Source organism: Emydura macquarii, unplaced genomic scaffold (genome assembly GCF_026122565.2).
Source record: "Emydura macquarii macquarii isolate MOO-44397 ecotype Brisbane River unplaced genomic scaffold, CSIRO-AGI_Emac_v2 contig_705, whole genome shotgun sequence".
In the NCBI taxonomy this organism is placed as follows: Eukaryota; Metazoa; Chordata; order Testudines; family Chelidae; genus Emydura; species Emydura macquarii.
The window spans coordinates 3,800,125-3,826,352 of record NW_027130842.1 but is presented as its reverse complement, the minus strand read 5'-3'; the positions used below and the strand labels follow the sequence as shown (position 1 = coordinate 3,826,352).

The window sequence follows — 26,228 nt, the reverse complement described above, 5'->3', positions numbered from 1 at the left end:
CACTTACAGTATAGTGAATTTGTTAATACAGATACTTCAAATTAAGTTACTGAAATGACCAAAAACTCAATTTAAAAAAAACAAACAAAAAAACAGAAAGGAAGAGATTTCAATGGTAAAAGCCCTTTCAATAATTCATATATATCGACCTCTGTTCATAGCTGATAACCCACATCCCAGATTCAGCTCTCTAACCCAAATGCGTGTCCTTCGTTTCAGTGAATTGATGAAACTATGAAACATCATTCGTTTTATTCCCACAGTTCCTCCCATCCCACACCAACCTGGTATTAACTCCTGTGTTTGCTGCTGTGAATTGAAGTTAGAAATGCTCAATCATGAAATGTGTTAAAGTTCCCACATCAACCCAAGCTCCTTCCTCCATTAATTTTGTTGTTTCCTCCATTTGAAGATTTTTGTCACTAATGTCAATGACGAGGGGGCTCGTGTTTGTGCCTTGATAGGTTGCAAGCTTCAGCCAAAGGTGTTTTCTTAGGAAGTCTCTTTACTGCTGTTTGACCAGTGTGTACTCTCTTCATAAGGAGGCACCGGATCCTGAAAAAGCTCAATGTGAGCCCCTTCCATAGAAGGTTTCATAGTGGCCTCCTCATACGAGGGAGGCAAACTTACAGTGAGGAAGGTAGCTTCAGGGAGCAGAGTGGAGTAGTGGAAATTCTGCTCAGTGTTCCAGGGCAGCACTGAAAGGAAATCTGACACGTCACACTCAGGCAGGGGCTCTGGAAGATCAATACTGAAGATCTGCCCCTGGGGGCTTGGTCGCTGGCAGCGGCGGTACAGGAAGAGCAGCAGGAATGCCAGGAAGAGCAGCATGGTGGCAGGCAGGATGATGCATAGAAATGGTTCTATGTCGTCTTTGGTCGAGCTGATCTGATGTCTGCTCTGTAATTAAAAGAAACTTACTTAACTTTGAATCTCTCCTTTTTTTGCTCTTCTTCTTATTTTAACTGTTGGATACATATTACCCCCTTCCCCACCCTACCCCAATTCACCAAATGCTTCTGTTTCTATCTTCCATATTGGCTTGTCTCAAATTGTAGTTGTAGACCAGTGGTCTGCAGAGCTCTCCTTGGTGGTCTACAAAATGAAACACCTTTGAGAACCTAGGACAGGAAGAACTGAAATACTGATAGGGGTTTAGAGGAAGATCCCTCTGTGAAATGGTCCACCAAAGAAAAAAGGTTGGAGAGCCACTGCGTGAAACCCATAATTTCTATTTGAGCTATAGCATATCTTCAGGCCTGGAAGGATTAGATTTTTATTGGTAAACATGGGTAAAGCTGAGTTAACCATACACACAGAAACTGATGGGGGGGAAAACATTCCATTGATGATGATGATGATAGAACCTTACACATAAGCAAAGTAAGAAAAATGTTGCTTGAGATCTTATTAGTTTGATTTAAGATTATTTACTTTGAATATTTTGACATAATGTTGACAATTTGTCTTTTTAATGGTTATAAAGCTTTAACTTTTTTAATCTGAACATCTTTCAATAAATAATTATTGTGACTCGTCTTTTGTCCCCCATAATTTCCCACAACCATGTAAAAAAAAAAATTTAAATTGAGAAAAATAAAAAAAATGTATAAAACCAGTAATTTTACTTGTCCACAAATTAAGAAGTAAAAATTGGAAAAAATGTTTAAAAATATCTATTGAAATTATTTGAAAAAAAATCAAATTCTGCCAAGCTGATACATCTTTTAGAAAAACATGCAGTCGTAATTGTAAGGCTTCGAGCAATGGAGAATTCACCATATCCCTAGGTAAATTATTCCAATAGTTAGTGGCCTTCCGTTGTTAAAAATCTTTGCTTTATTTCTAGTCTGACTTTGTCTAGCTTCAGCTTCCAACCATTGGTTTTTTAAGTACTTTTTTCTGCTAAATTAAAAGCCTATCTGCTATCAGAAATCTTTTCCCCAGGTGGGTACTTGTAGTCTGTGATCAAGTCACCTCTTAGCCTTCTCATGGATAAACCAAATAGATTGAGTGCCATAAGCAACTTGTTATAAAGCAGGTTTACCAGACCTAAAATCATTCCTGTAGCTCTTCTGAACCCTTTCCAATATTTCAACATCCTTTTTGAAGTGTGGACACCAGAACTGGACACAGTATTTCAGTAATGGTCTTATTAATGCCATATGCAGAAGTAAAATCACCTCCCTACTTCTACTTGATATTCTCCTGCTTATGTATCCAAGAATTGTGCCCTCTTAGCACAGGAGATCATGTTCATCTGGCTATATACCATGACCCTTCCACCTCTTGCCTATACTACTAGGTTAAAAATACATGACGTGAAGAAGAAACAAGCAGAAGAAAGTAAAATTGAATTTTGCTTTCTTCCAGCAAACTTAAGTATATCAAGGACATTTCTATTTTTTTGTCTCTAAAGTACTGTGGGCCTGATCCAAACCCCATTGAAGTTCAGTGTGGTAGAATGAGGCAGGGCACCTGTGGGGAAAAATAGTGTGTGATCAGGTCATAAAAATACTGTGTCCTAATGTGTGCACACACAAGGAGGCTGAATTAAGGTTTAACGGGCAACCATACTTCTGGTATTTGCCAACTTTTGGGGGCTTGACTTTGCAAGCATAATAATTTTTTGTTGTAGTTTTGTGTGTTTAAACAGATACTAAAATATAAACTAGCTGGGATTAGAGATTGTCTGTCTGGTTTTCTCTCTTTGAATTTGGGGGGGAGGGCAATGGATCCCTCTTTCAAAAAGATTATCTACTGTTTAGTGTTTTGTATTGTTACTTACACGAGTAAAAAGTAGGTGTAAATCACTACCATTCCTGTTTAGTAATGTTTCACATCTGCTCTCCACTTGCTTTGCACATGTACAAATGACTCCCCAAGGAAAATATGTTGTGGAGAATCAGGCTCTAAGTTACTAATGCTTTTTTTTTTTAAATCAAAAGTTTTTTGTTTTTTTTTATAAAGTTCATTATTAAGGCCAATCCTGCAGTGCTTGAGGCAAAATCACATTGTTGCCGCTTTGTCTGGGATAGAAAAGATGAGATGATTTTGATATGCCTCCTGCCAAACACTCTACGTTCTTTGTAATCCACTAGAGAGGTCGATACAAGAAACATTTAGTTAGTAAATTTCTTATAGGCATATCTGAATACTAAAAACCTGCCTCATGGAAAAGCATATTTGGAGACAGCTTGACTTATCTGTCCTAGACTTTCTGTTTCCCACCCCGCTCCCTTTTAAAATGATTATTACTACAGAAAGCTGCATTCTATGAAGACTTTTCACTTCTTAAAGGGACAAATTCAAGTTTCGTGTAGATCTATTTGAAAAGGGTATGGAATGGAAATATTTTCATGAATTTAAACCAAAAAAAAAATCATATCTTTCCTCCAATGTGCTGAGAAGCCAAATAGCAGAAGTAATGTACAAGTGCATAGGAACTAGAAAGTAAAACTGTCTAAAAACAAATGATACTGAATTTTAGTGTCTAGATCAAGTGAAATAAAAAGCAAAGACTATATGCCAAGAAACTCTGTAAAATTTAAAATGATGGCATTCTCTGGACTTGTTTGCTCCTGCTGCTGCTTGTTCTTCATTTCATAGAGTCTAAAGTTTGAACACTGATCATCATTCTAGCCTAACCTCCTGTATAATACAAGACTTCCAAGCTAGAGCATATCTCTTAGAAAAACAGCCAATCTTGATTTTTTTTTTTTTTTTTAATTGCCAGTAAGGAAGACTCCATCATGACCCTCAATCAGTTGTTCCAATGATGCTGACAAGCCCTGTGTGTGTGACAGTACAGTTGGTGGTTGTGAATATTGTGATGTGATATAAACAAAGGATTATGACTTTGAGTGAGACAGAAGCAACAGGAGCAGATGGAGTCCCTTAGTTTTCATGAGAAATGGCCTTTGTAATAAAGGAGAAGGGAATGAAAAAAATCAAGAAAATTGTGACACACACACTTGGGCTGGGGGGAAGGTTACCATTTGGCATCCACTGGTTCATAGAGCTTTAAACATAAATAAGGTTACTTGGGCATTTTAAATAACTTCATGTGACATTTATTCTCTCTCCCTTAATTTATATCCTACGAGGAACAGAAACAAAGGGTCAATTTTCATACAACTGAGCACTGGGAAGGAACATGAGGAATAAAGCCTTTCATTACAACTCAGACTGTACATGTTTTAACATGCTGGATATGTACAACTACCAGCTTGGAGGTTACATGACCCTTGTCAATGTGGATAGGCTTTTCAACCCTGTTAGTTGGTAAAGGAATGAAACCTAGAGAACGGATTAGTTGTATGCCATTTCCATAAGGAGGGACTCCACTGTCAACTCTAATAACTAATTAGTTAAATAAAATAAAACCTGTAGCTATCCCCTTATTAGGTCATCTCACAACTTCACGTACTGACTCATTTTAGAAGAAGTTGTGCTTCCTAGAATGATGTAGGGGTAGAAAGAAGAGGCCTGGGCTGCTGAGTTCCTGCTGAGATTATTATTTTAAATGCTGTTGCGATTTTATATTAGTGATTTGTTAGGACACCGAGAGCCTTGGATAGGTATATTATAATTATTTTAAATATAAATAAATATAAAAGATGAGGAGAACTGAATGATTAATTGAACACGTTCATGGTTTGTTTTTTGTTTAAGGGTGGAGCAGGAGATAATGATACTTCCTACTAATGGTAGGAAGTTTAGGAACTTTAAGTGAATTAGGTACATAAGTCACATTGGAAGTCGTCAGGATTTGTGCTCCTAACTCGGGCACTTTTGGAAAAAGTCACCTGAGTTTCTTTAAATAGGTTTCTCTTATTGTTTTAAAAATGTTTTCACAGCATTATTGAATGTTATATAAATCCACATATCAATTTAAATGTCATAAATCCTATTTTAATAGTAATTTTCTGTCTACATAAACATTATTTTTGTTGCGGAGTAATGTTAATCTAAATTTTCAAAGTTGTTCATATCATCCTGTTAACATGGAAGCAGAGCAACATTTCAGTTTGTTGCAAATACTGTATTTGTTTTTTTCATCACAGGTCACTTCTGTTGACAAAAGGACATTAGTTTAACAGGATGAAGACCTTGCCATCCATAATCTATTGTTCTGGTAGTGCCACTAATGGGCTGGTTCTGTTCAACTTAATCCTGGATTAAGTTGGGGACATAAACCCCACTTTCCTTATTTTATTTTTGTTGCAGTGTGCTTGAGAGCTGCAGAAAACAAGACATCAATCTCATTCCTGGTGTAACTTCTGCTCAAATTGATGCATTTACACCAGGGTTAAACTTGCATCCTAAAGATCAGACTGCTTTCTGTACATCTCAGGCAACAATGGAAAAGCAGGCTGTGTTTTCATCTGATAGACATTTCCCTTCCCCCACATCCCTGCATGTTTTCCCTCCACTAAGAAGTAATCATTGTACAGCTTAGAGAACAAGAGTTCATTGCTGAGTACTATTCACTCTAACAGCTGTAGAAGGGCTTCTAGGGATCAGATCCAAAGAGTGTGTGTATATATTTAAAAACAAGGAAAGGGGGTATAAAATGTAAACTGCAGTATACTCATTTTTTAATTCATTTGGAAGAATGAAACTTCTTTTGCTGCCTCTACTTGCAGGTTTTTCCTTCTCAAGTTTTAAAGTTTAAATATAGTGGTGGTGGTGGTGTGGGAGAAAAACAAGCTAAATGCAATGAGGAAATGCATCAACTTTCTGTAATCAAATACTATCTGTTTCCATTTGTACAAATCATGCTGTCCCAATATCCACTCATTACCACTCTCCCATACGCTAAAGTATTACACACAAAAAGCCAAAGAACATTCTTCAAAGAGAAGCCATGGTACTGACCTGCAGCTGTGTTTCCAGAAGTGGCACACCTGGTTCACTAGTTAACCAGTCATAGTTTCCCCTGTCCGCATGTCCAAATTTCCTCCAGCTGCTGCCTAAAAGCCACCTCATGCTGTCATTAATCTGATACTCCGTCTTAGTCCTTCCACCTTGCTTCACAGCTTTAAACAGTGCCCTCACCTCTTAGCCCGGACCCGGAGGGGAGGCTCTCCGCTAATGATCCTTTATAAATTCTTCTCTGTTGACAGTGGTGAGGAGTGGAAAAAGTAAAAACCAACCAAATAGATCTCAGATGCTACTCTCAGTTCCAACTCAATCTCTCTGGATTTGCTTCAGTGGCCTACATTACCAGAAAAGCTGGCATCAGGTATCAGGGACAGGATAGTATTCTGATTGGAGAGTTCCCTGCACTAGGATTATTAAAGGGGAATTTGCATGTGAATCTGTTACCACATGGTCCTGACTCTGTGTGGATAAATAATTTTCTAAATTTAGATATCTAATAAACACTTTTTTTTTTAAGAGCCCCCAGGCCCAGAGAAAGTTCCTTGCACCTTGTAGGAAAGGGGGGAAATAGCCAAATTTCTCTTTTACCTTTTGCTGTAACATTGAGTAAACAGTGGTTTCTGGGTAGACAGGCAAGGACATAAGGCTGAATGCTGCGCTGAATTATTTAGGAGCATTAGAATGTAGATGTTAATGATAAATCCAGTGAGAGATCTCTGCCAGCAAAGGTTTTGGTCACTGAGAATATATGATTTCTTCCAGTAATAATAACAAATCTGACAATTGCTTAATTCTGCACTTGTTTATTGCTTTTTAGGATAAACATAGTTAGACTGACATCAGTTGAGCTTAAAAAAAAACAAACCCCAACAATGTGTGTTCAGATCTCATGGAGGTGGTATTTAGCTAGAGAGAGGTGGAAGAGGACTCTTTCTTTCTTTTTTTTTTTTTTTTCCCACCCAGAAAAAAAAAGAGAGAGAGAGAAAAGTGGACAGTTATTTTTTCATTCTCAGTAAAAGAAGGGACTGTTCATAATTGATCCCTGCAGCTTCATGGACTTTCATCAGGTTACTGAAAGCTTTGCTTATGCAGGCAAGAAGGAACATGGTGTGTAGGTAGAAACACAGGTCTGGGTGTCAGGATTTCTAACTTTATTCCCTGTTCTGACACGGAAGTACGTTTTTCTTTTAATTTAACACTTGAAAAAGACTTGGAACCTGATTTGTCCAGTAAAAGGCAATGGGAGCTGTGGATATTCAGCCCATCTGAAAATAAGGTTCATACAATAAGGTGTGTATATATACACACAGTTTAAGGGACTTGTATATATTACTCACAAAAAACCAACATCCTAAAAAAACATTGTAAAGGTTGCAAAGTCAAACACTCAAAAGTTAGGAAATGCCAGAATTATGGTTGCTTGTGCAACCTTAAATTGGTCCCTTTGCCTATGCATTATGATAGTATTTCATTACAAGATTACATACTATTTTTTTCCACAGGGCTCCTACCTCATTCATTGGACAGAATGGCCCTGCTCTAGTGATGAATCAGGGTTCTGTAGTGAGGGAAACTATCTGTAGGACTCTTCCTCATTGTTTTGCAGAAGCTGGAAGGCATGTAGTGAGTGAGGCAGGGATTGGAGGAAGAGAGAAGATGGTCTGCTTTTTATGGCACTCAAATGTCACCCTAAAGAATTGGACTCTATCCCAGACTCTGCCACAGAGTTTGTATGCGATGCTGGGCAAGTCACTGAAACTTTTCACAAAAGTTTGTCTGTTCTTTATTTTGTAGGTGTATTACTTGAGACCCGGGGGTCTAATTTGCAGAAATGCTCAGCACTCCCATTAACTTCAGATGCAGCTGAGACAAGTGACATACTATGTAATACTGATTACTCTGAAAAATCAGGTCATAGATGTCTCGAGTTTGGCAGCCAAACTTAGTAGTTTGATTTTTTTATTTTTTATTTTTAAATCTTACTCTGTGGTTCAATTCTCCATCTGTAAAATGGGGGATAATACCCTCTCACAGGGTTATTGTGAAATTAAATTAATGTTTGTGAAGCACACAGATACTGTAGTAATAAACACCACAGAAAAAACCTGCTCTGAAAGATTAATTCCTCAGAGTTTGAGTATGCAGTAAAAAAGGCCTGGGGCCACATGCTGAACAATGAGGAGAAAACAAAATATTGAATAGCTGCTCGTTATGTGAGCACTGTCTATTGTGTGCATTGAATGAAGCAGGAGGTGGGTGGAGGGGGATGGGAAGTGTGATCATGCAATTTAAAGATGGTGTCATATTGCAGGTGCCCAAAGGCTGAATTCGGGTTACACAAACAACCTGAATTTTGGCACTTCCTACCTTTTGAATGCTTCACTTTGCAACCAAAATTCAGTAATGTGACATATCAAACCACATAAGGGTCATCAGCAGGGTTGGATCCTTTAGATCCACCAAGGACCTCTGGCACCTGAGCTAATGGAGTAACTTAATGCGGCAGTAGTAGGTTTTCCTACTGCACTACGAAGGGATGAGACCTCCGTTTGCCTGTGGGTCTCTGAGATATTTGCTGAACTGACACCTGGTCCCAGTCTCCACTCCTTGGATATCTCATCCCAGTCCCAGTCTCCTTGCCCAGTCAGTCCCAGTATCCCACTTACAGTTCCTCATCCAATCTGTCTTCCCCCCTCCCGCCCCCACCTTCCCATATTCCTATTGGCCACCAGTCCAAGGCTTCTTATCCAGTATCTGTCTCCCCATAGCCTCTTTTTGATTCCATGTCCCAATCTTTCCCCTTCCTGGCTCCTTATCCCGGTCTCTTTGCTGAGGCAGCCTCAGTTCTTTCCATACACTAGGGATCCTCCATCAGTTCTGTCTCCCCTTCCCCCCACTGCATTTTCTCAGCCCAATTTGTCCCCATTCCTAGCCAATCCCAGAGTATCCCCTCCCCCAATTCCAAATCTATTTTCCCCTCTCCTCTCCTGCAGCCTCTAGTCCCAATCTATTCCTACATTTAGGTCTGGCTCTTGTCCCATGTGCATTTGAATCAGGCAACTTCCTCCTCAGCTAGAACACAAATTTGATAATAGAGCAGCGGTTCTCAACCGGTGGTACTTCGAAGAAGCTGGGTGGTACGTGAGCCGTACCGCGCCGCCGAATCCGCCATCGAAAGTCTCCCCTCCCCCCCCAGCTGCCGCGAAACCCCGCCGCCGCTGCAAGTCCCCCCCACCCACCCACCCCCGAAAAACCCTGCTGCCGAAAAGGGGCAAACGGCGGCAGAGTTTCGGTGGAGAGCATTGTTTCCCCCCATGTAACCCTGCTGCCGCCGAAAGTTCCCCCCCCCCTTTTTTTCCCCGAGTGGTACTTGGGGAAAAGAAGGTTGAGAACTGCTGTAATAGAGGGCTCCTCAGTCTAACAGACAAAGGAATCAGGTGATAATGTCTGGCAAAAGGTAGACAAATTCAGACTAGAAATAGGGGGCAAATATTTAACAATGAGAGTAATTAGCCATTGGCACAATTTACCTGAGGTTGTGATGGTTCCTCTACTGGAAACTTGCAATTCAAGATTGGATGTTTCCTAAAAGATGTGCTCTAGCTCAGACAGGAATTAACTCAGGGAAGTCCTGTGGCCTGTGTTGATCAGTGGCCACTCCTGGTTTTATAATCAATTAATCATACTAGGCCCAGCACCGAGATCGAGAACACAGGAGAGTCTCTCTCTGCTCATTTTGAGGGCCTGGCTCCAGCCTGGCATAGAGCAGCTAGAGTTGCAATTGTAGGGAAAATCACTGCACTGAAGTAATGCCCAGTGTGGATGGAACTTCTGAAGATTTTAGTCTGAGACCTTAAGTGGATGCCCTTGAAGACCAGGGAGGGGGTTTCAAATGTGCAGTTAACTGTGACACTTGTCTCTGCTCCTACTCTCTCCACCTAATGTCACACCTTCTCTGTTATAATGGCTGCTGTGCTGGGAGAGTACCTAGGACACAATCTAATTGGCGCTACCATAATTTAAATGTTACATAGCAATAGTAAATGATGCATTACCCCATTGAATTGGAGTGTCTCTTCCTGAAAAGCTATATGTGCTCTTGTGACAGGAAGAGCCTTTATCTATTGAACTTATGGCAAATGGACACTCTTTTTAAGGACAAAAATCAGTCTGTTTTATTTCTGTAGGGTCTCAACCATCTCAAGATTTGGCCTTGCTTGAAGCTGAGAAGTCTGAATGTGGAACAGCAACTTTTTGTGTAATTTAAACAAAAAAAAAAAAAAAAAAAGGCTGAAATTCTTTGGGAGCAAAACCAATTTGTGGTCTCTGGTGTGTGTTGGAATAGTTACATTAAAGCCAAGGGACCTACGCTGACTTGTGCTAGCTGAGAATCTGGCCCATAATATTCCAAGCACTCTTGTAATCTTTAGCAACTGAGATAGGAGGAACAAATTCCAAAACATTGTTAGAATATTGTCAGATACCTTGGAACGGAAGCAACAGTGGCAGTGGGAGAAGAGGGAGGTATTTCTGTGGTATTGATCTGGAGTTGCTGTGGATGAGCAGTCGGAAGCAAAGAAATAGAAAAAGAGAGACCGAAAAAGCCTATTTGGAGCATCCAGTCTCTCCCTCCTGCCAAAGCAGAATGATATCCGACAGGTATTCCTCAGTGTTTTTGTTTACCTTGCATGTTGTGAAGAACTTCACAATGAGATTTCGCCATTTCCCTGGAAAGCCTTTTTTCTAAAGCGAATCTGTCTGTTATGGACATTTTCCTAAACCTAGTCTAAATTGTCCCTTGTTGAGTTTATCCCAATAATTGGTTCTTCCTCTTCATCCTAAACAATTGTTTTCCCTCCTTAATATTTGTCCTTCCAATATCTGCAATATCTAGTGTTGTTTTATCCCCCTTTTAGCAAAGCTTCAGCTTCCCTCTGTCTTTTCTCTAAAGTCAAGCTCTCTAAACACTTATCGTCTTTAAACTTCTTTGGCACCACTATAACTTATAAATCTTCCTTGAAGTTGGGGTGCCCCCAGAAGCATGCAGTATTCCTATACTGTGTAAAAGCAGGCCATTACCCTTTGGTTAGTGGGAGTTGAACAGACCTGAAGACCTAATTCCATGAATGTTGGAGTTGAAGGCAAATCAAATCCCTCAATCTTGTGATGGGTTTTTGTTATGAGTGTGTGTTTGCCTCTCGTGAATGTGTTTTCAGAGAGCATTTTCAAGGCTTTTCTCCAGTCACAATGATACTCAAGCAGGGACAGAGAGAACACATTTGTGAGAGGGCCAGTGGCGAATAATTTTATTATTTGATACTCCACCTGCATAATTTAATGTGACCTAACAGCAACAGAAAGGTAAGAAATGCCCTCCTTCCCATCACCCCCAGGCAGGTGCCACAGCAAGCTGTTCACTCAGAGGCAGGAATGAGGACCCAACCTTATGACACTTTGGTGTCACAGCCAAGTTCTAATGTACATTCTGCCCACTTTAAAATCCCCCTCCACTTTCAAAGATATGTGATGTTTTTATTCTCTTCCTGTCCTAAGCTGTTGTGTGTTTGATTTAAATAGCTGAGAGTTGGCTTCAGTATTCCTATATTTGGTGTGTTTGAAGTGTTTTGGGATATTTTTCAGGCTAAAAGGTGCTATGTTATTTATTACTGTAATATGTCTTCCTTTAAATGGGTAGACAGTATTTATGCTGTCAAAAGCCTCTGCTTCCTCTGGTAGTGGTGTAAATGTTGCCATCTCTGCGTCTGTCTTAGGCCCTGATCTCCCACCATGTATGTGAATGGGAACTTTGAGTTTGATCTCCATGGCAGGAGGATTAGGCCTCTAGCTAATGCGAATAAGCTTGCTTGGCATATCCAAAGCAGGCTGTAGGCTTGATTCTACATTCTGTTACATCACTTTTACCCCAGTGCAACTCAGCTGAAATCAGTAGAGTTACACAAGACTCCAGTCTCCAGACTTGAAGAATAAATACGTTTCTTTATCCTGGTCTGTTTTCTGCCTTTCCACCAGGGACCATTATTCTCCAGCCTTCTACTCTTCCCAAGTCATCTACAATATTTATTTGCAATTTCATACACAAGCCATAAGTAAATATCTCAATCAATAATTAAAACTAACTGTTGGGCTATGCACTCTGCTCTTCCCAGCATTCTATCTATAGAGATGCAGAGACCAGCAATGTCTTCACTCCCAAAATAATGTATGATCGAAGAGCTCTTTTTGATTTGTGGATTATGTAGTCTGCCTCTTGCCGAATCTCTATTGCCATTGTTTCTTGCAGTGCATCTTCTAGTGTTCTTTATTCAGATTCACAGGACCTGATTCTCATGGGAGACTTCAATCACTCTGATATCTGCTGGAAGAACAATACAGCAGAGCACAAACAATCCAGGAAGTTTTTGGAGAGTGTCGCTGACAATTTCCTGGTGCAAGTGCTGGAGCAACCAACTAGGGGCCAAGCTTCTCTTGATCTCCTGCTCACAAACAGGGAAGATTTGGTAGGGGAAGTAGAAGTGGGTGGCAACCTAGGCAGCAGTGACCATGAGATGGTCGAGTTCAGGATCCTGACGAAAGGAAGAAAGGAGAACAGCAGGATACGGACCATGGACTTCAGAAAAGCGGACTTTGACTCCCTCAGGGAACTGATGGGCAGGATTCCCTGGGAGGCTAATATGAGGGGGAAAGGAACCCAAGAGAGCTGGCTGTATTTTAAAGAGACCTTATTGAGGGCACAAGAGCAAACCATCCCGATGTGCAGAAAGAATAGCAAATATGGTAGGCGTCCAGCTTGGCTTAACAAAGATGTCCTTGGCGAACTTAAATGCAAAAAAGAAGCTTACAAGAAGTGGAAGCTTGGTCAGATGACTAGGGAGGAGTATATAAACACTGCTCGAACGTGCAGGAATGAAATCAGGAAGGCCAAAGCGCAATTGGAGTTGCAGCTAGCAAGGGAAGTGAAGGGGAACAAGAAGGGTTTCTACAGGCATGTTGCCAACAAGAGGAAAGTTAGGGAAAGTGTGGGCCCCTTAGAGAATGAGGGAGGCGACCTAGTGACGGAGGATGTGGAGAAAGCTGAGGTACTCAATGCCTTTTTTGCCTCTGTCTTCACAGACAAGATCAGCTCCCAGACTGCCTGGGTGGCACAGAATGGGAAGGAGGCGAACATCCTGCAGTGCTGAAGGAACGGGTTCAAGACTATTTAGAAGGATTGGACATTCACAAGTCCATGGGGCCGGATGCAATGCACCCGAGGGTGCTGAGGGAGTTGGCTGAGGTGATTTCAGAGCCATTGGCTATTATCTTTGAAAGCTCGTGGCAACAGGGGAGGTCCCTGAGGACTGGAAAAAAGCAAATATAGTGCCCATCTTCAAAAAAGGGAGGAAAGAGGATCCAGGGAACTACAGACCGGTCAGCCTCACCTCAATCCCTGGAAAAATCATGGAGCAGGTCCGTAAGGAATCCATTTTAAGGCACTTGGAAGAGAGGAAGGTGATCAGGAACAGTCAGCATGAATTCACCAAGGGAAAGTCATGCCTGACCAACCTGATTGCTTTCTATGATGAGGTGACTGGCTCTGTGGATGTAGGGAAGGCGGTGGACGTGATATACCTTGATTTTAGCAAAGCTTTTGATACGGTCTCTCACGGTATTCTTATCGGCAAGTTAAAGAAGTATGGGTTGGATGAATGGACTATAAAATGGATAGAGAACTGGCTAGGGCATAGGGCTCAACGAGTAGTGATCAATGGCTCCATGTCTAGCTGGCAACCGGTCACAAGCGGAGTTCCCCAGGGGTCGGTCCTGGGGCCGGTTTTGTTCAACATCTTTATTAATGATCTGGAGGATGGGGTAGATTGCACCCTCAGCAAGTTTGCGGACGACACTAAGCTGGGGGGAGTGGTAGATACCCTGCAAGGTAGGGATAGGATACAGAGTGACCTAAACAAACTGGAGGATTGGGCCAAAAGAAATCTAATGAGGTTCAACAAAGATAAGTGCAGAGTCCTCCACTTAGGAAGGAAGAATCCCATGCACAGCTGTAGACTGGGGACCGACGAACTGGGCAGCAGCTCTGCAGAAAGGGACCTGGGGGTAATGGTGGATAAAAAGCTGGATATGAGTCAGCAGTGTGCCCTGGTTGTCAAGAAGGCTAATGGCATATTGGGCTGTATTAGGAGGAGCATTGCCAGCAGGTCACGGGAAGTGATTATTCCCCTCTATTCAGCATTGGTGAGGCCGCATTTAGAATATTGTGTCCAGTTTTGGGCCCCCCACTACAAAAAGGATGTGGACAAGTTGGAGAGAGTGCAGCGGAGGGCAACAAAAATGATTAGGGGGCTGGAGCACAGGACTTATGAGGAGAGGCTGAGGGAACTGGGCTTGTTTAGTCTGCAAAAGAGAAGAGTGAGGGGGATTTGATAGCGACCTTTAACTACCTGAAAGGGGGTTCCAGGGAGGATGGGGCTAGGCTGTTCTCGGTGGTGGCAGATGACAGAACAAGGAGCAACGGTCTCAAGTTGCAGGGCGGGAGGTCTAGGTTGGACATTAGGAAAAGTTTTTTACTAGGAGGGTGGTGAAGCACTGGAATGGGTTACCTAGGGAGGTGGTGGAATCTCCATTCTTAGAGGTTTTTAAGCTGAGGCTTGACAAAGCCCTGGTTGGGATGATATAGCTGAGGTTAGTCCTGCTTTGAGCAGGGGGTTGGACTAGATGACCTCCTGATGTCCCTTCCAACTCTAATATTCTATGATTCTATGATTCTATGATTACTTTTGAATGATTCAAAAGCACCACTATATTGCTTGGGAGACTAAGGCCCTGATTCAGCGAGTATTATGCAACAAAATTAGGCACATGCTTAAGCATCTCACGAGTTGCATCATATTAGCTAATGAGGATTTGGAAGTAAAGAATTTAGAGGTGGGGGGATGAACCTATTGGGTCATCCAGTCCATTCCTCTTGCCAAAGCAGAATTTTAGTCCATTGACTTCTCAATTGGACTATCATACTTTAAAACTAAGCACATACTTGTGTATTATGCTGCCCTGGGGCCTTAGTACACTACTTCATCTCTTTCTCTTCATTGTTCATCCATCCCTTCATTTCCACAGGTTAAAGGACTTATTGTTTGCTGATATTCAGCTTGTCACCAGCTGTTATTTGTGTGGTGATCTTCTCATTCTGTGCTCACAGATAAGAATTGAACGTGTAGCTCAAACTCCATACTGCTTCCCCCTTAATGAGTCAAGCTGTTTTGAGAGGGATAATGTAACTCTTCTTTTCTCCTCTGGTTGTAAGATAAGGCTGGAGTGTGTCTTTGGAGGAGGGGAAAAAAGGATGCTGAAAGTATATAGAATTTATGTGTAAACTTTGTTCTGTTTTAAATAAGTTTATTTGCAGATTTTATACAGAAACAAGAACCAATACATGTACACAGTAGGAAAAGCAAACAGAATAAAAATGTGTATATATTAATGTAATTACTAAATTAATGGGTTGGTTTTTTGTCACACTGGAAATCTTGTCTAGAAAATAAAACCTATAGTTATTAAAGCCTACAAAATGTAAATACATTATCTCTTCTCCACTCTGCTAGACTCTGCAGAAAGCAACTTTGACTACAGCCTTTATAATTGTGTATAGCAACCATCTTTTGTATTACAGTAGTGCCTAGAATCCCCAGCTGAGATCAGGGCCCCACTGTGTTAGGCTATGCAAACACATAATAAGAGAAGTCCCTGCCCTAAAGAGCTTACAAATTCAATAGACAAGGAAAAGATGGAGAGAAAACAGAAGTTACACAGCATGTCTGTAGTAGAGCCGGGAATAGAGCTGAGGTCTCTTGAGTCCCTATTCTGTACTATATCACATTTCATTCTTGAAAGTCAGGGGAGGTGAGATGTAGAGTGACTCCTAGCCACTCACTCCTTTCTGTAGTAGGAAGGCCCAGTGATAGAATGCTAAAATCGTATTATAAAGTTCAGCCACGAGGTTGTGCCATGTGTAACATACCTTACCTGAGCTGGTAGCAGCTTGTTCCTTGCAATACCTTAAAGCATCTCATAGAGAACACCTCTACCTCTCTCTTTCCATGATGGAAGATCTGTAGCCAGTCCATATCTGGAACAGAAGCCTGACCTGCTGGTAGCAGTCCTGCAACCTACTGTGTACAAGTATTACATGCCTAATCCTTTGATTTTTTTGATGATCAAGCTTCAGTGACATTTCTTGTTTCTCCTACTACTGGAGATTAGGCAGAACTCGATTCTAGCCAGCTTTTGGATGTTTGCTTCATTGCTTTACAGGGCCTTCCCCCAATAAAGAATCTGAAAGCTGTGCAGCATCATTCCTCTTGAAAGACAGTCACTGAGGGCCAGATTTTTAAAGGTATGTAGGTGCCTAAAATGCAGTTAGGTGCTTAGTAGGATTTTCAAAAGCCTCTAGGAAGTTTGACCCCCTAGTGATAGTGACAGAACTGATGGTTCATAATTTGTGTAGAGAGCTTATTCTTACGGGGACAAGTGCATTAGAAATGCTTAGCTAGATAAATCTAGTTCTTCAAAGCCTCTTGGAAAGAAGAAGAATATGTCAAAGCAAATGAATTCATCTACAAAACTCCACTCCAGTCAAAATCAAAGTCCTTTGCAGCTCCTTTCCGTGTATGTCTTTGGAATTGATTGTTGAGATTTCTTTGGTTTTACAAAAGTGACTAACTAAATGACCATAGAAGTGTCTCCTCTCTACCTATTCTTGTGCATTTTTTACACAATTCCAGACATACGTACCATGTTGTCACTAGTAACTAAACCTAATTAAGGTTAAATAATTAACAGTAAAGCTGACCTCACCTTCTGCGCTAAAACCCATTTTGGATCACAGAGAGGAGCTTGTTCAATAGAATTTATAATAGCGATGTTAAATCCAGATAATTTTATGAATCTATGTGTGCACTACTTAAAAATTCTATAGTGTATTGACCACCTCTAGCAGTGGCAAGAATTGCAGTATCTCTTTGCTTAGAAGGCTCTGAGAAATAGAGGTAGATACCACATTACTATAGACAAATATTGAGGTGTGACAATTATTGAATTTGAAGTGGTCCCTACTAAATATAGCTTATGTTTTCCTTTGCCAGTTTCTTTCCATTACTCTGGATGTAACATCAATGTTTCATACAGTTCAGACAAGCATCCATATCAAAGTGCTGAATCTTTTGAGACTTGTCCACTAATGATGGACATCTGGCCTAACAACATCTGCTTTTCTAAGGTTCTACTGTAGTTCACTATTTCTGTATTGTGTGCCCTGGCGCACAACTTTTTTTAACACCTCTTCAAGGCTGGCCTTAGACACAAGCATTCAAGGGTATATCTAGACTGCAGTGAAAGATCTGTGGTTGGTCTGAGTCAGCTCATGGGGCTTCTGCTGTGGGGCTAGAAAATTGTAATGTAGAAGTTTAGGCTCAGGCTGGAGCCTGGGCCCTGGGACTCCTCAAGGGTGGGGCGGGGAGAAGGTCTCAGAGCCAAGGTGGCATCCTGAGCTCAAATGCCTACAATTCTTAGCCCTGTGAGCCCTGCTGACCCAGGCTCTGAGACTGTTGCAGGGTTTTTTAATTGCAATTTAGGCCTATCCTAAGTGCCTGTACTTACTCATCCGCTCAGGACACAATCAGATCAACTCCTCCAGAAAGACCTGGATGAGTTAAGCTCATCATTGGTCCAGCTTTCACTTTCTCTGGCAGCAGGATTGAAGGATGGAAAAACCAACCACCTGCCACTGACCCCACGCCCCTTTGCAAGAGTGGAATCTGTTGAATTAATTTAGACAGAATACATGCGCGTTAAGGTGTTTAATGTAACCCAGTCGCTGTGCAACGCTAAACAGTATTAACAAAAAAAGTTTGGGGTTTGTTCTACAGAGACCTCAGTCTGCTTAGTACCATGGCAAACATACCATTAAAAATCTTGTTAAACTTTTATTAGAGATGAAGACAAGAAGGAAAAACAGTTAAAACATTTTATATGTATTGAATAAAGCTTTTATTTTAACAACATCCCTTGTTCCCATTCCCTTTCCCATGGGCAGGAAAGAATTTTAGAAGGAAATGCCCCCCATCCCCTCATCTGACAGTCTCTTAGGCCTTGTCTAAACAATTCCCTGAGCGACAAAAGCTTTGCTGGTGTAAGTGCTAATGCAGACAAGGCCTGAGATTGTATCAAAGATGACAATGACTGTCCTTTTGGGAAGAAGATAAGAAGTTAGCTGAGATGGGCTGGAGCTGCTGCTGTTAAAGTCTGATCCCATTTCATCCCAGGGATAGGAGTCAGCTGGCAGAGGTGGTTATGTCATCTTGTTCCTTCTCTCTGACCTTGCCTGATCAGGACATCTCTCAGGATTAGGATGAAGAAGGCCTGGGGTCCCAGGAGATGGTGGGGGTTGGCAGCCATCATTGTGAAGCTCATTTCAATGGCCTCCATCTAGTCTTCCATATTTTCACCCCAAAGTCTCTTTAAGGATCCAAAAAGGAAGTGATGGACAGAATAGCCCATCCCCTTATTATGTTGTCCACCAATTAGGACTAGTTTCTGACACCAGTTTTGGTTCACTGATTTCCAACCCCACATTTTCTTGTTTACCAAGTGTGATCTTAACACAGTCCTTGAGTTACATCAGTAGGCTTTTTGTTTAGACTAATTCAGTCTTTGTCTCCCTTTCGAACTTTTTCCCATCAACATTTGTTGCTATAAGTTATTGTAACATATTATGAACTCTTTACAGTTGATCACATAATTAAGGTAAATTTTAGGCCCAATTATTCTAACAGATCAACCTGGGGACAATTCACAGACACTCCCTTCAAACATTGTTGATTCAGACCCACAAATTGTGAGGTCAGCTTTTCATAACTGCAAATTTATAATTCATTTTCTAGCCACTAGATCCAGGTCTTTCTCAGCAATACTGCTTTCCAACGTCTCCTTCCTGTTACACAGCCGTGTTTTGGAATGATTTTCTTTTTGACGTATTAGTTTGCACTTTTCCTTTAATTCCTGCCATTTCTCTCCTCTTTTAAGGGCCATTTGTATTTTCTCACTAGACTCTCATGTGTCTTCAGTTCCCCTTCACTTTGTATTCTGTGTGGATGTAGTTAATGTCCTTTTATTTCCTTTCCCAAGATCATGAACAACATTTAACAAAGCAGGATCCAACAATGACCACTGCATGACCTCACTAAAACAATTGAGCCCAACTAAGTGCAATCATTGCCATCTATTACTTTACTTTGCCTACAATCTAGTGATTTTGATTTTGGATCCATTTAACAGTACCATTGTTCAAGCCTATTTGATTTAATTTTTCTAATAGAATTTTGTGAGTCTGTATCGTGCTTTAGTGAACTCCAAGTATGATGTCCACTCTACTGTGTTAACTCTCACTGATGATTTAGTAAATTGGATCAGTGAAACCTGACTGTCTTCCTAACATGCTTTATTCATTGTTGGTCCCTTGCTACTTATTGTTCTTATTGTCTCAATCTTCTAGGTGCTGAAGGAGTTTTATTCCTCATAATAGTTGTCTCATGTCTTGATTAGGGACTGAATTTAGATGCACAGAACCATTCTTGTGAAAGTAGCTCTCTTTCCCCTGTTTAAAAACTGGAACCAAATCTGCACATTTAGCCTTCTGAAACTAGTCCAGTTCTTCAAGAAGCATAGAAAATGCCCGATAAGAGACTAGTAGAGAAACTTATTAAGCCATTAAGACTGGAATATGAGTCCAAACCAGCAGATAGAAAATGTCAGAATATACCTAGTACTCTTTCACAAAATTCTGTGGACTGCTATATCCTATATGTTGTCATTAATGTCATGATATTTAGTCTGCCTGAACTTATTTCTTTTGTTAAAGAGATGAGAAGTGTTTGAGAAGCTGTCAGATGGAGTTTCCAAAATACACTGCGTATATTTACTGTATGAGTGTATTGATCTTTATATACATGTAGTAGCAATAATAGCTATGAATTACGACAACTTCTAAAATAAGCACATTTTCCTAAGATTAACAGTGCCTGAACTGGGTCTGGGTAGGAAATGATGGGATGCTTTCACTTCCCTCCCCCCTCAGTTTTTCTTCCCATTTTTCAACAAGCAGAGCTGAGAAGTAGAGTATGGCATAACAACACATAGCAGAATGAGAACCTATCAATATGAGAAATCTCATTTAAATCACTGACATGAGCATGAGGGGGGATTTTGGGGGTTTTTTTTAGAATCTTTCAGCCATATGATCAAAGCTTTTTTGTTCTTGTGTTTTTGCAATATTTATACTCCATTTCAGCAGTCACTAGAATACATATTGTAACACTTTTTTCAAAGGACTTTAGATACAACCATTTAATCATCACAAAACTCTAATGAGGTAAGTACTAAAAACTATTAATTCTTATTGCAAATAAGAGGAAACTGAAGTCCCAGGCCACAGAGACAATCTGTGTTAGAAATCAAAAAGCTGTGGCTCCCAGTTCTGTGCTCAGTCCCCTAGAACACACCTTTCTTTCTAAATGATAAGAAAGTTAAACTAAGTCCATGGACTACTGAATCCAGATGAAAGTTTTTGAATTGAAACATGCATTATTTAATAAAGCATTCACCAACAGGCTCCTGGGAATTCTACTGCTGATTTAATTTAGAAGACTCAGAGCTGGAACATCACCCTGATCCAAGCACATATTGCGTACTATTCCATGATTTCAAAAGGGCAAACCTAAAAAAATTAAGGGAATTATTCAGGAAAGTTGGCTGGACTGAGAAACTCAAGGATCTGAATGTGGAGGGAGCTTGGGATTAGTTTTGGCAACTTTGACTTAAAGTATCTAAAGCCTGCATCTCAAGCAAGGGGAAAAATTCACAGGGAAAGTTTGCAGACCAAGCTGGATGAGTAAGCATCTCAACAGGTGATTAAGAGAAAGCAGAAGGCCTACAAGGAATGGAAGATGAGATGGATCAGCAAGGAAAGCTACCTCTTAGAGGTCAAAGTGTAGGGATAAAGTGAGACCTGCCAAAAGGCAAGCAGAGTTGGACCTTGCAAAGGACATTAAAACCAATAGTAAAAGGTTTTATAGCCATCTAAATAAAAAGAAAACCAGGAAAGAAGAGGAACTGCTAAAAACTGAGGATGTGGTGGAGATCAAAGATAATCTAGGCATAGTCCAACACCTAAACAAATACTTTGCCTCCTTTTTTAATAAGGATAATGAGGAATTTTAGGGGTAGTGGCAGGGCGGCTAATGGGAACGAGAATATAGAAAAGGGAAAAAACCATATCAAAGGTGGTAGTCAAACTCAAACAGTTGAATGGGACTAAATCAGGGCCCTCTGATAATCTCCATCCAAGAAAATTAAAGGCACTGACACATAAAATTGCAAACCCAATAGCAAGGATGTTTAAGAAATAAACTCAAGGGGTCAAACTGGAGAATTGCTGTTTCTATATTTAAGAAAGGGAAAAGGCGATCAGGGAAACAGGCCTGTTTGTTTGACCTCAATTGTATGCAAAGTCTTGGAATACATTTTGAAAGAGAAAGTAGTTCAGGACATAGAGGTAAATGGTAATTGGGATAAAATACCACATAGTTTTACAAAAAGTAGATCATGCCAGACCAACCTGTTGTCCTTCATTGAGAAAATAACTGATTTTTTTAAAGACACAGGAAATGCAGCAGATCTAATCTACCTGGATTTCAGTAAGGCATTTGATACAGTTACACATGGGAAATTATTAGTTAAATTGGAGAAGATGGGGGATTAATATGAGAATTGAGAGGTGAATAAAGAACTGGTTAAAGGAGAGACTACAATGGGTCATACTGAAAGGTGAACTATCAGCCTGGAGGGAGGTTACTAGCGGAGTTCCTCAGGGATCAGTCTTGGGACCAATCTTATTTAACATTTTTATAAATTACCTTGGCACAAAAAGTGAGAGTGTGGTAATAAAATTTGCAGATGACACAAAGTTGGAAGATATTGCCAATATGGAGGGGGACTGGAATATTCTACCAGAAGATCTGGATGACCTTGAAAACTGGTATAGTAGAAATGGGGTGAAATTTAATAGTGCAAAGTGAAAGGTCATGCACTTAAGAACTAACAAGAATTTTTGCTATAAGCTGGGGACTTTTCATTTGGAAGCGACAGAGGAGGAAAAAGACCTGGGTGTGTTGGTTGATCACAGGACAACTATGAACCGCCAACGTGATGTGGCCGTGAAAAAGGCTAATGCAGTCTTAGGATGCATCAGGCAAGGTATTTCCAGTAGAGGCAGGAAAGGGTTAATATAACTATACAAGGCATTGGTGAATCCTCATCTGGATAACTGTGTGTAAAAAAAGATTAATTCAAACTGGAACAGATGCAGAGATGGGCTGCCAGGATGATCCGAGGAATGGAAAACCTGCCTTTTGAGAGGAGACTCAAAGAACTTGGCTTGTTTAGCCTAACCAAAAGAAGGCTGAGGGGAGGTATGATTGTTCTCTATAAATACAGGAGAGGGATAAATACCAGAGATGGAGAGGAATTATTTAAGTTAAGCACCAATATGGACACAAGAACAACTGGCCATCAACAAATTTAGGCTTGAAATTAGGCAAAGGTCTCTAATCATCAGAGGATTGAAATTCTGAAACAGCCTTCCAAGGGGAGCAGTGGGGGCAAAAAAACTAATTAACTGGCTTCTAGACTGAGCTGCATAAGGTTATAGATAGGATAGTATGATGAGACTGTCTACAATGGCATGTAGCCGATCTGCGTCTGCTAGCTGCAAATATCTCCAATGGCCAGTGATGGACACTAGATGGGGAGGGCTCTGAGTTACTACAGAGAATTTTTTTCTTCAGGTGTCTAGCTGGTGGTCTTGCCCACATGCTCAGTGTCTAACTGATCGCCATATTTGGAGTCAGGAGGGAATTTTCCCTCAGGTACCTGCACGTGATGAAGTAACTTGCAACAGGATTAGCTGCTCTCTGGCCTTGTTACTGGCAAACATTTCTGGGAAGTCTCTCACTGTTGTGCTTCTCCTGGGCAGCTCCAGTGGTGGCAACATTCACATAGATATGGTTTAGGCAGCTGCTGCCATTTCCCCCCATGTTGTTTGATCCACTGGAGCTGTCAGTGGATCTAGAGGTTATCTCTGGCTCCTGGATATTGTCTGCAGTATAGGAATGTTTTCCTTCCTTCCTAGGCCACAGGGCTGGGTGCGGCATGGAGGGAACTGCTTGGTGCTCTCAGAGAAGAGATGCCGGAACAGGCCTAAATCCAAGGAGCTGAATCAGGGCCTTGCTGGTCTTCAGTTGCTTCCATCTCTTGCTTTCAGAACTTTGGATGCGTTAGGTTTCAGGTGTCCGTCTCCATGGTAGAAAGGACAATGTCCATCAACAAGGATGCTTGCTCTCCTGAAAGCATGTGTTGTCTTGGAACTCATTGAGTTTATTCCAGGAGAAACACACAAGAGTCTATAGCAACCTGTTGTTCCCTTCCCTCTTTACCCCTAAAAAAGGCTGAAGAAGAGTTGACAGAGTATCTAAAAAAGGGTATTAGGCAAGCTAGATTTCAACCTGCACCACCTTTTCTTTTTTCATGGTCTGCTTTGCAAACTCATAATCTTTCATCTCTGGAGTTTTGAGCTGGCCGCAGGAGCCTACATGAAGGTATTTAATTATTTAGTGTTCCTTTAAAAGAAAAGCTAATGTATGCAAGAGAGATGTAAGATCCGCTCTGATGAACATCAGTGCAGCTGGGACTGTACATGAACAATTAGAGTGCTCAAACTCCATGGCTTTTTCAATGGAGCCCATTGTAATTCAGTGCAGGAATCCAATACTTGTATTTTTCCCATGAGGGGATTAATTACATTGCTGTGTGGAACATTGTGATACAGAAAACCTTTGTCACCTTTCTCTCTCCTATATGAGATATGTACAAAACGTTGATAAAATGATTTCCCTCTTGTCTGTCTTCACTTTCTCTCAGAGTTGATATCCTCACTAATTGTCTGGGCTTGAAACCATTGGGATCTTTTACCTCTGGTCACCTTTGTCTCCTTGATCCTGTGGGCAGAATTTATTTACTATGGTTCATTCTGGAAATCTCATCAAAGCATGTTAGAGTTGGTAAAGTGGACTACTGCCCAATCCTTTTATGGTCACATCCCATTTTGAACAGGCATCACTGGGCTGCTCCAAAGCCTTCATCTTCTCTTTCATATTTTTTCCAAATCAGTAGAGTAACACTAGGTCATCACTGAACAGATGAGGTAGCAGCACCATAAGATATTCAGTTGGAAAGTCTAAAACTCTGGGTTTAGGAAGAACTCATCATTATTTTGCAACAAATTAATCTGCAAATTTACCAGGATTCTTACCACAACACTCACATGAATGTTCTCTCAACTCCTTCTGTCCCTTTTGCTTCAATTTTATAAATAACAATGTTTAGAAACCTCTATTGTCAAGCAAAATAACAGCTAATTGAAAACCTACCAAGAAAGCTGGTAGTGTTTCTTGTTTGGGGCGATATTAATTTTAACATTGCTTGGCTATATATTTGCTTTACATTATGTTATTTTAATTCAGATTCTTGGACATGATGGCCCTTTTGCTCTGGAAATGTCTGTTTGCAGATTGTCTTCTTGATAACATGGATCATTCATTTCCATAACAGCCATTACTTAAAGAAGACATTTATGGCAAATTACGGCGATTTTCAGAGATTCCTCGGTTGGAAGGGTATCAAAATCTATTTGTTCATACGAACCTACTTGTGTATATTTTCATGGTTACCTCTATGGTTGGCTTTTTAATTTAGCAAGTTATGTAGTTCTCTTGTGATATGTTTTAGAGACTTCATCTCCTCTCCTGATTAAAGGAAAAGAACAAAACACTGAAACACTTGTTCCAAAGATTAAAAATCACACCAAAAGAATGATGTAGAAGTAGCAATGTGAACATTCTGGGTTAGGCTCTGAAGTCTAGGAGTTTGGGTGGGTTTGAGAGACCAAGCTTCTGCCTGAGCCAGAATGTCCACATTGCTCTTTTTAGTGTGCTAGCTTGAGCCCTGCTAGTGCAAATCTGTCTACCCATACTGGGAGACTCACTCTCAGCTATAGTGTAGAGATACCTCGCTGCCCATGTAGACACCACTGGCATGAACTAAAAGGTACCTAGTGCATGTTAACATAGTCCTGGAACAATGTGAACTAGTTAACCTTTAGTTCACCTTCCTTGGCAGGATGGGGCAGGGGTCACTTGCAAATAGGGTAAATGGTGGATTCTGTGTAACTTGAAGTCTTTTAAATCATGATTTGAGAGTTACAGTAACTCAACCTGAGATGAGGGGGGTCTATATTACAGGAGTGGGTGGGTGAGGTTCTGTGGCCTGCAATGTGCAGGTGGTCAGACTAGATGATCATGATGGTCCCTTCTGACCTTAGAGTCTGAGAGTCTGAGTCTCTATATGGGGCAGTTAGAATGTAAAACGTTATAATGCTCTACAATTTATACCCCCAGGGGGTGGACTGTGGCCCATGTAGACAAATGCTAAGTGTTCAGATGGTTGGAATCAACCCTGGCTGGGATGATTTAGCTGAGGTTAGTCCTGCTTTGAGCAGGGGGTTGGACTAGATGACCTCCTGAGGTCCCTTCCAACTCTAATATTCTATGATTCTATGACTAAGCAAGAGTTTTCTTCGTGACTAATATCATGCTCTCCAGTGCTATAGTGTATGCGGTATTTCAATCAATAGCTTGGAGTAGTGTGTTCCCTTCTGTATTATCCTGTACCTACGGTAGCTGCTGCTACTGAATAGTCAACACTGCACGTTGTTTACTCCTGGGGGAATTCTGCGCCACTGCATGGGTGCAGAATTCATGTTATCTGCAGGTTTCTTTGCTTCCTCACAGAAAAATGACTTCTGAAGGAAAGCAAAGGGAAGCTGCAAGATGGAGCAGCCAGTGGAGATATAAATCTGTGCAGGGGTGCATAGGAAGGCGTCAGTCACCGCTGGCAGGGGGATGAGCAAATGAGAGAGACTCTGGCCCCTTGGTTCGCTATTGCTGCACGCCTGGCCTGGAGTGGCAGGGCTTTGTGTGTTTGGAGGTGGGCGTGAGGCAGGCTCTGTCCCCTCAGGCAGAGCGTAATATAGCAGCCTGCCTGCTTAGTTGGTCCCATTGTTGTTAGTGAATTGTTCCCATTCTTAGTGAATTCTCCCAGGAACATGACCTCCCATTCCTGCCACTGATTTGCTATGGGATCTTGGGCAAATCTTTTAA

The 26,228-nt window shown here is 41.0% G+C and overlaps 1 protein-coding gene across 1 annotated transcript; it reads right to left on the bottom strand.

Moving 5' to 3' along the window:
* Positions 1-492: 492 nt before the first annotated feature.
* SMIM28 (small integral membrane protein 28) lies at positions 493-5,991 on the bottom strand. The gene is made up of 2 exons (XM_067542232.1): positions 5,881-5,991; positions 493-900 (listed from the first exon to the last, which is right to left on the bottom strand). Exons 1-2 carry the CDS (start codon positions 5,989-5,991, stop codon positions 493-495), a joined length of 519 nt encoding a protein of 172 aa, XP_067398333.1.
* Between the last annotated feature and the right edge of the window lie 20,237 nt (positions 5,992-26,228).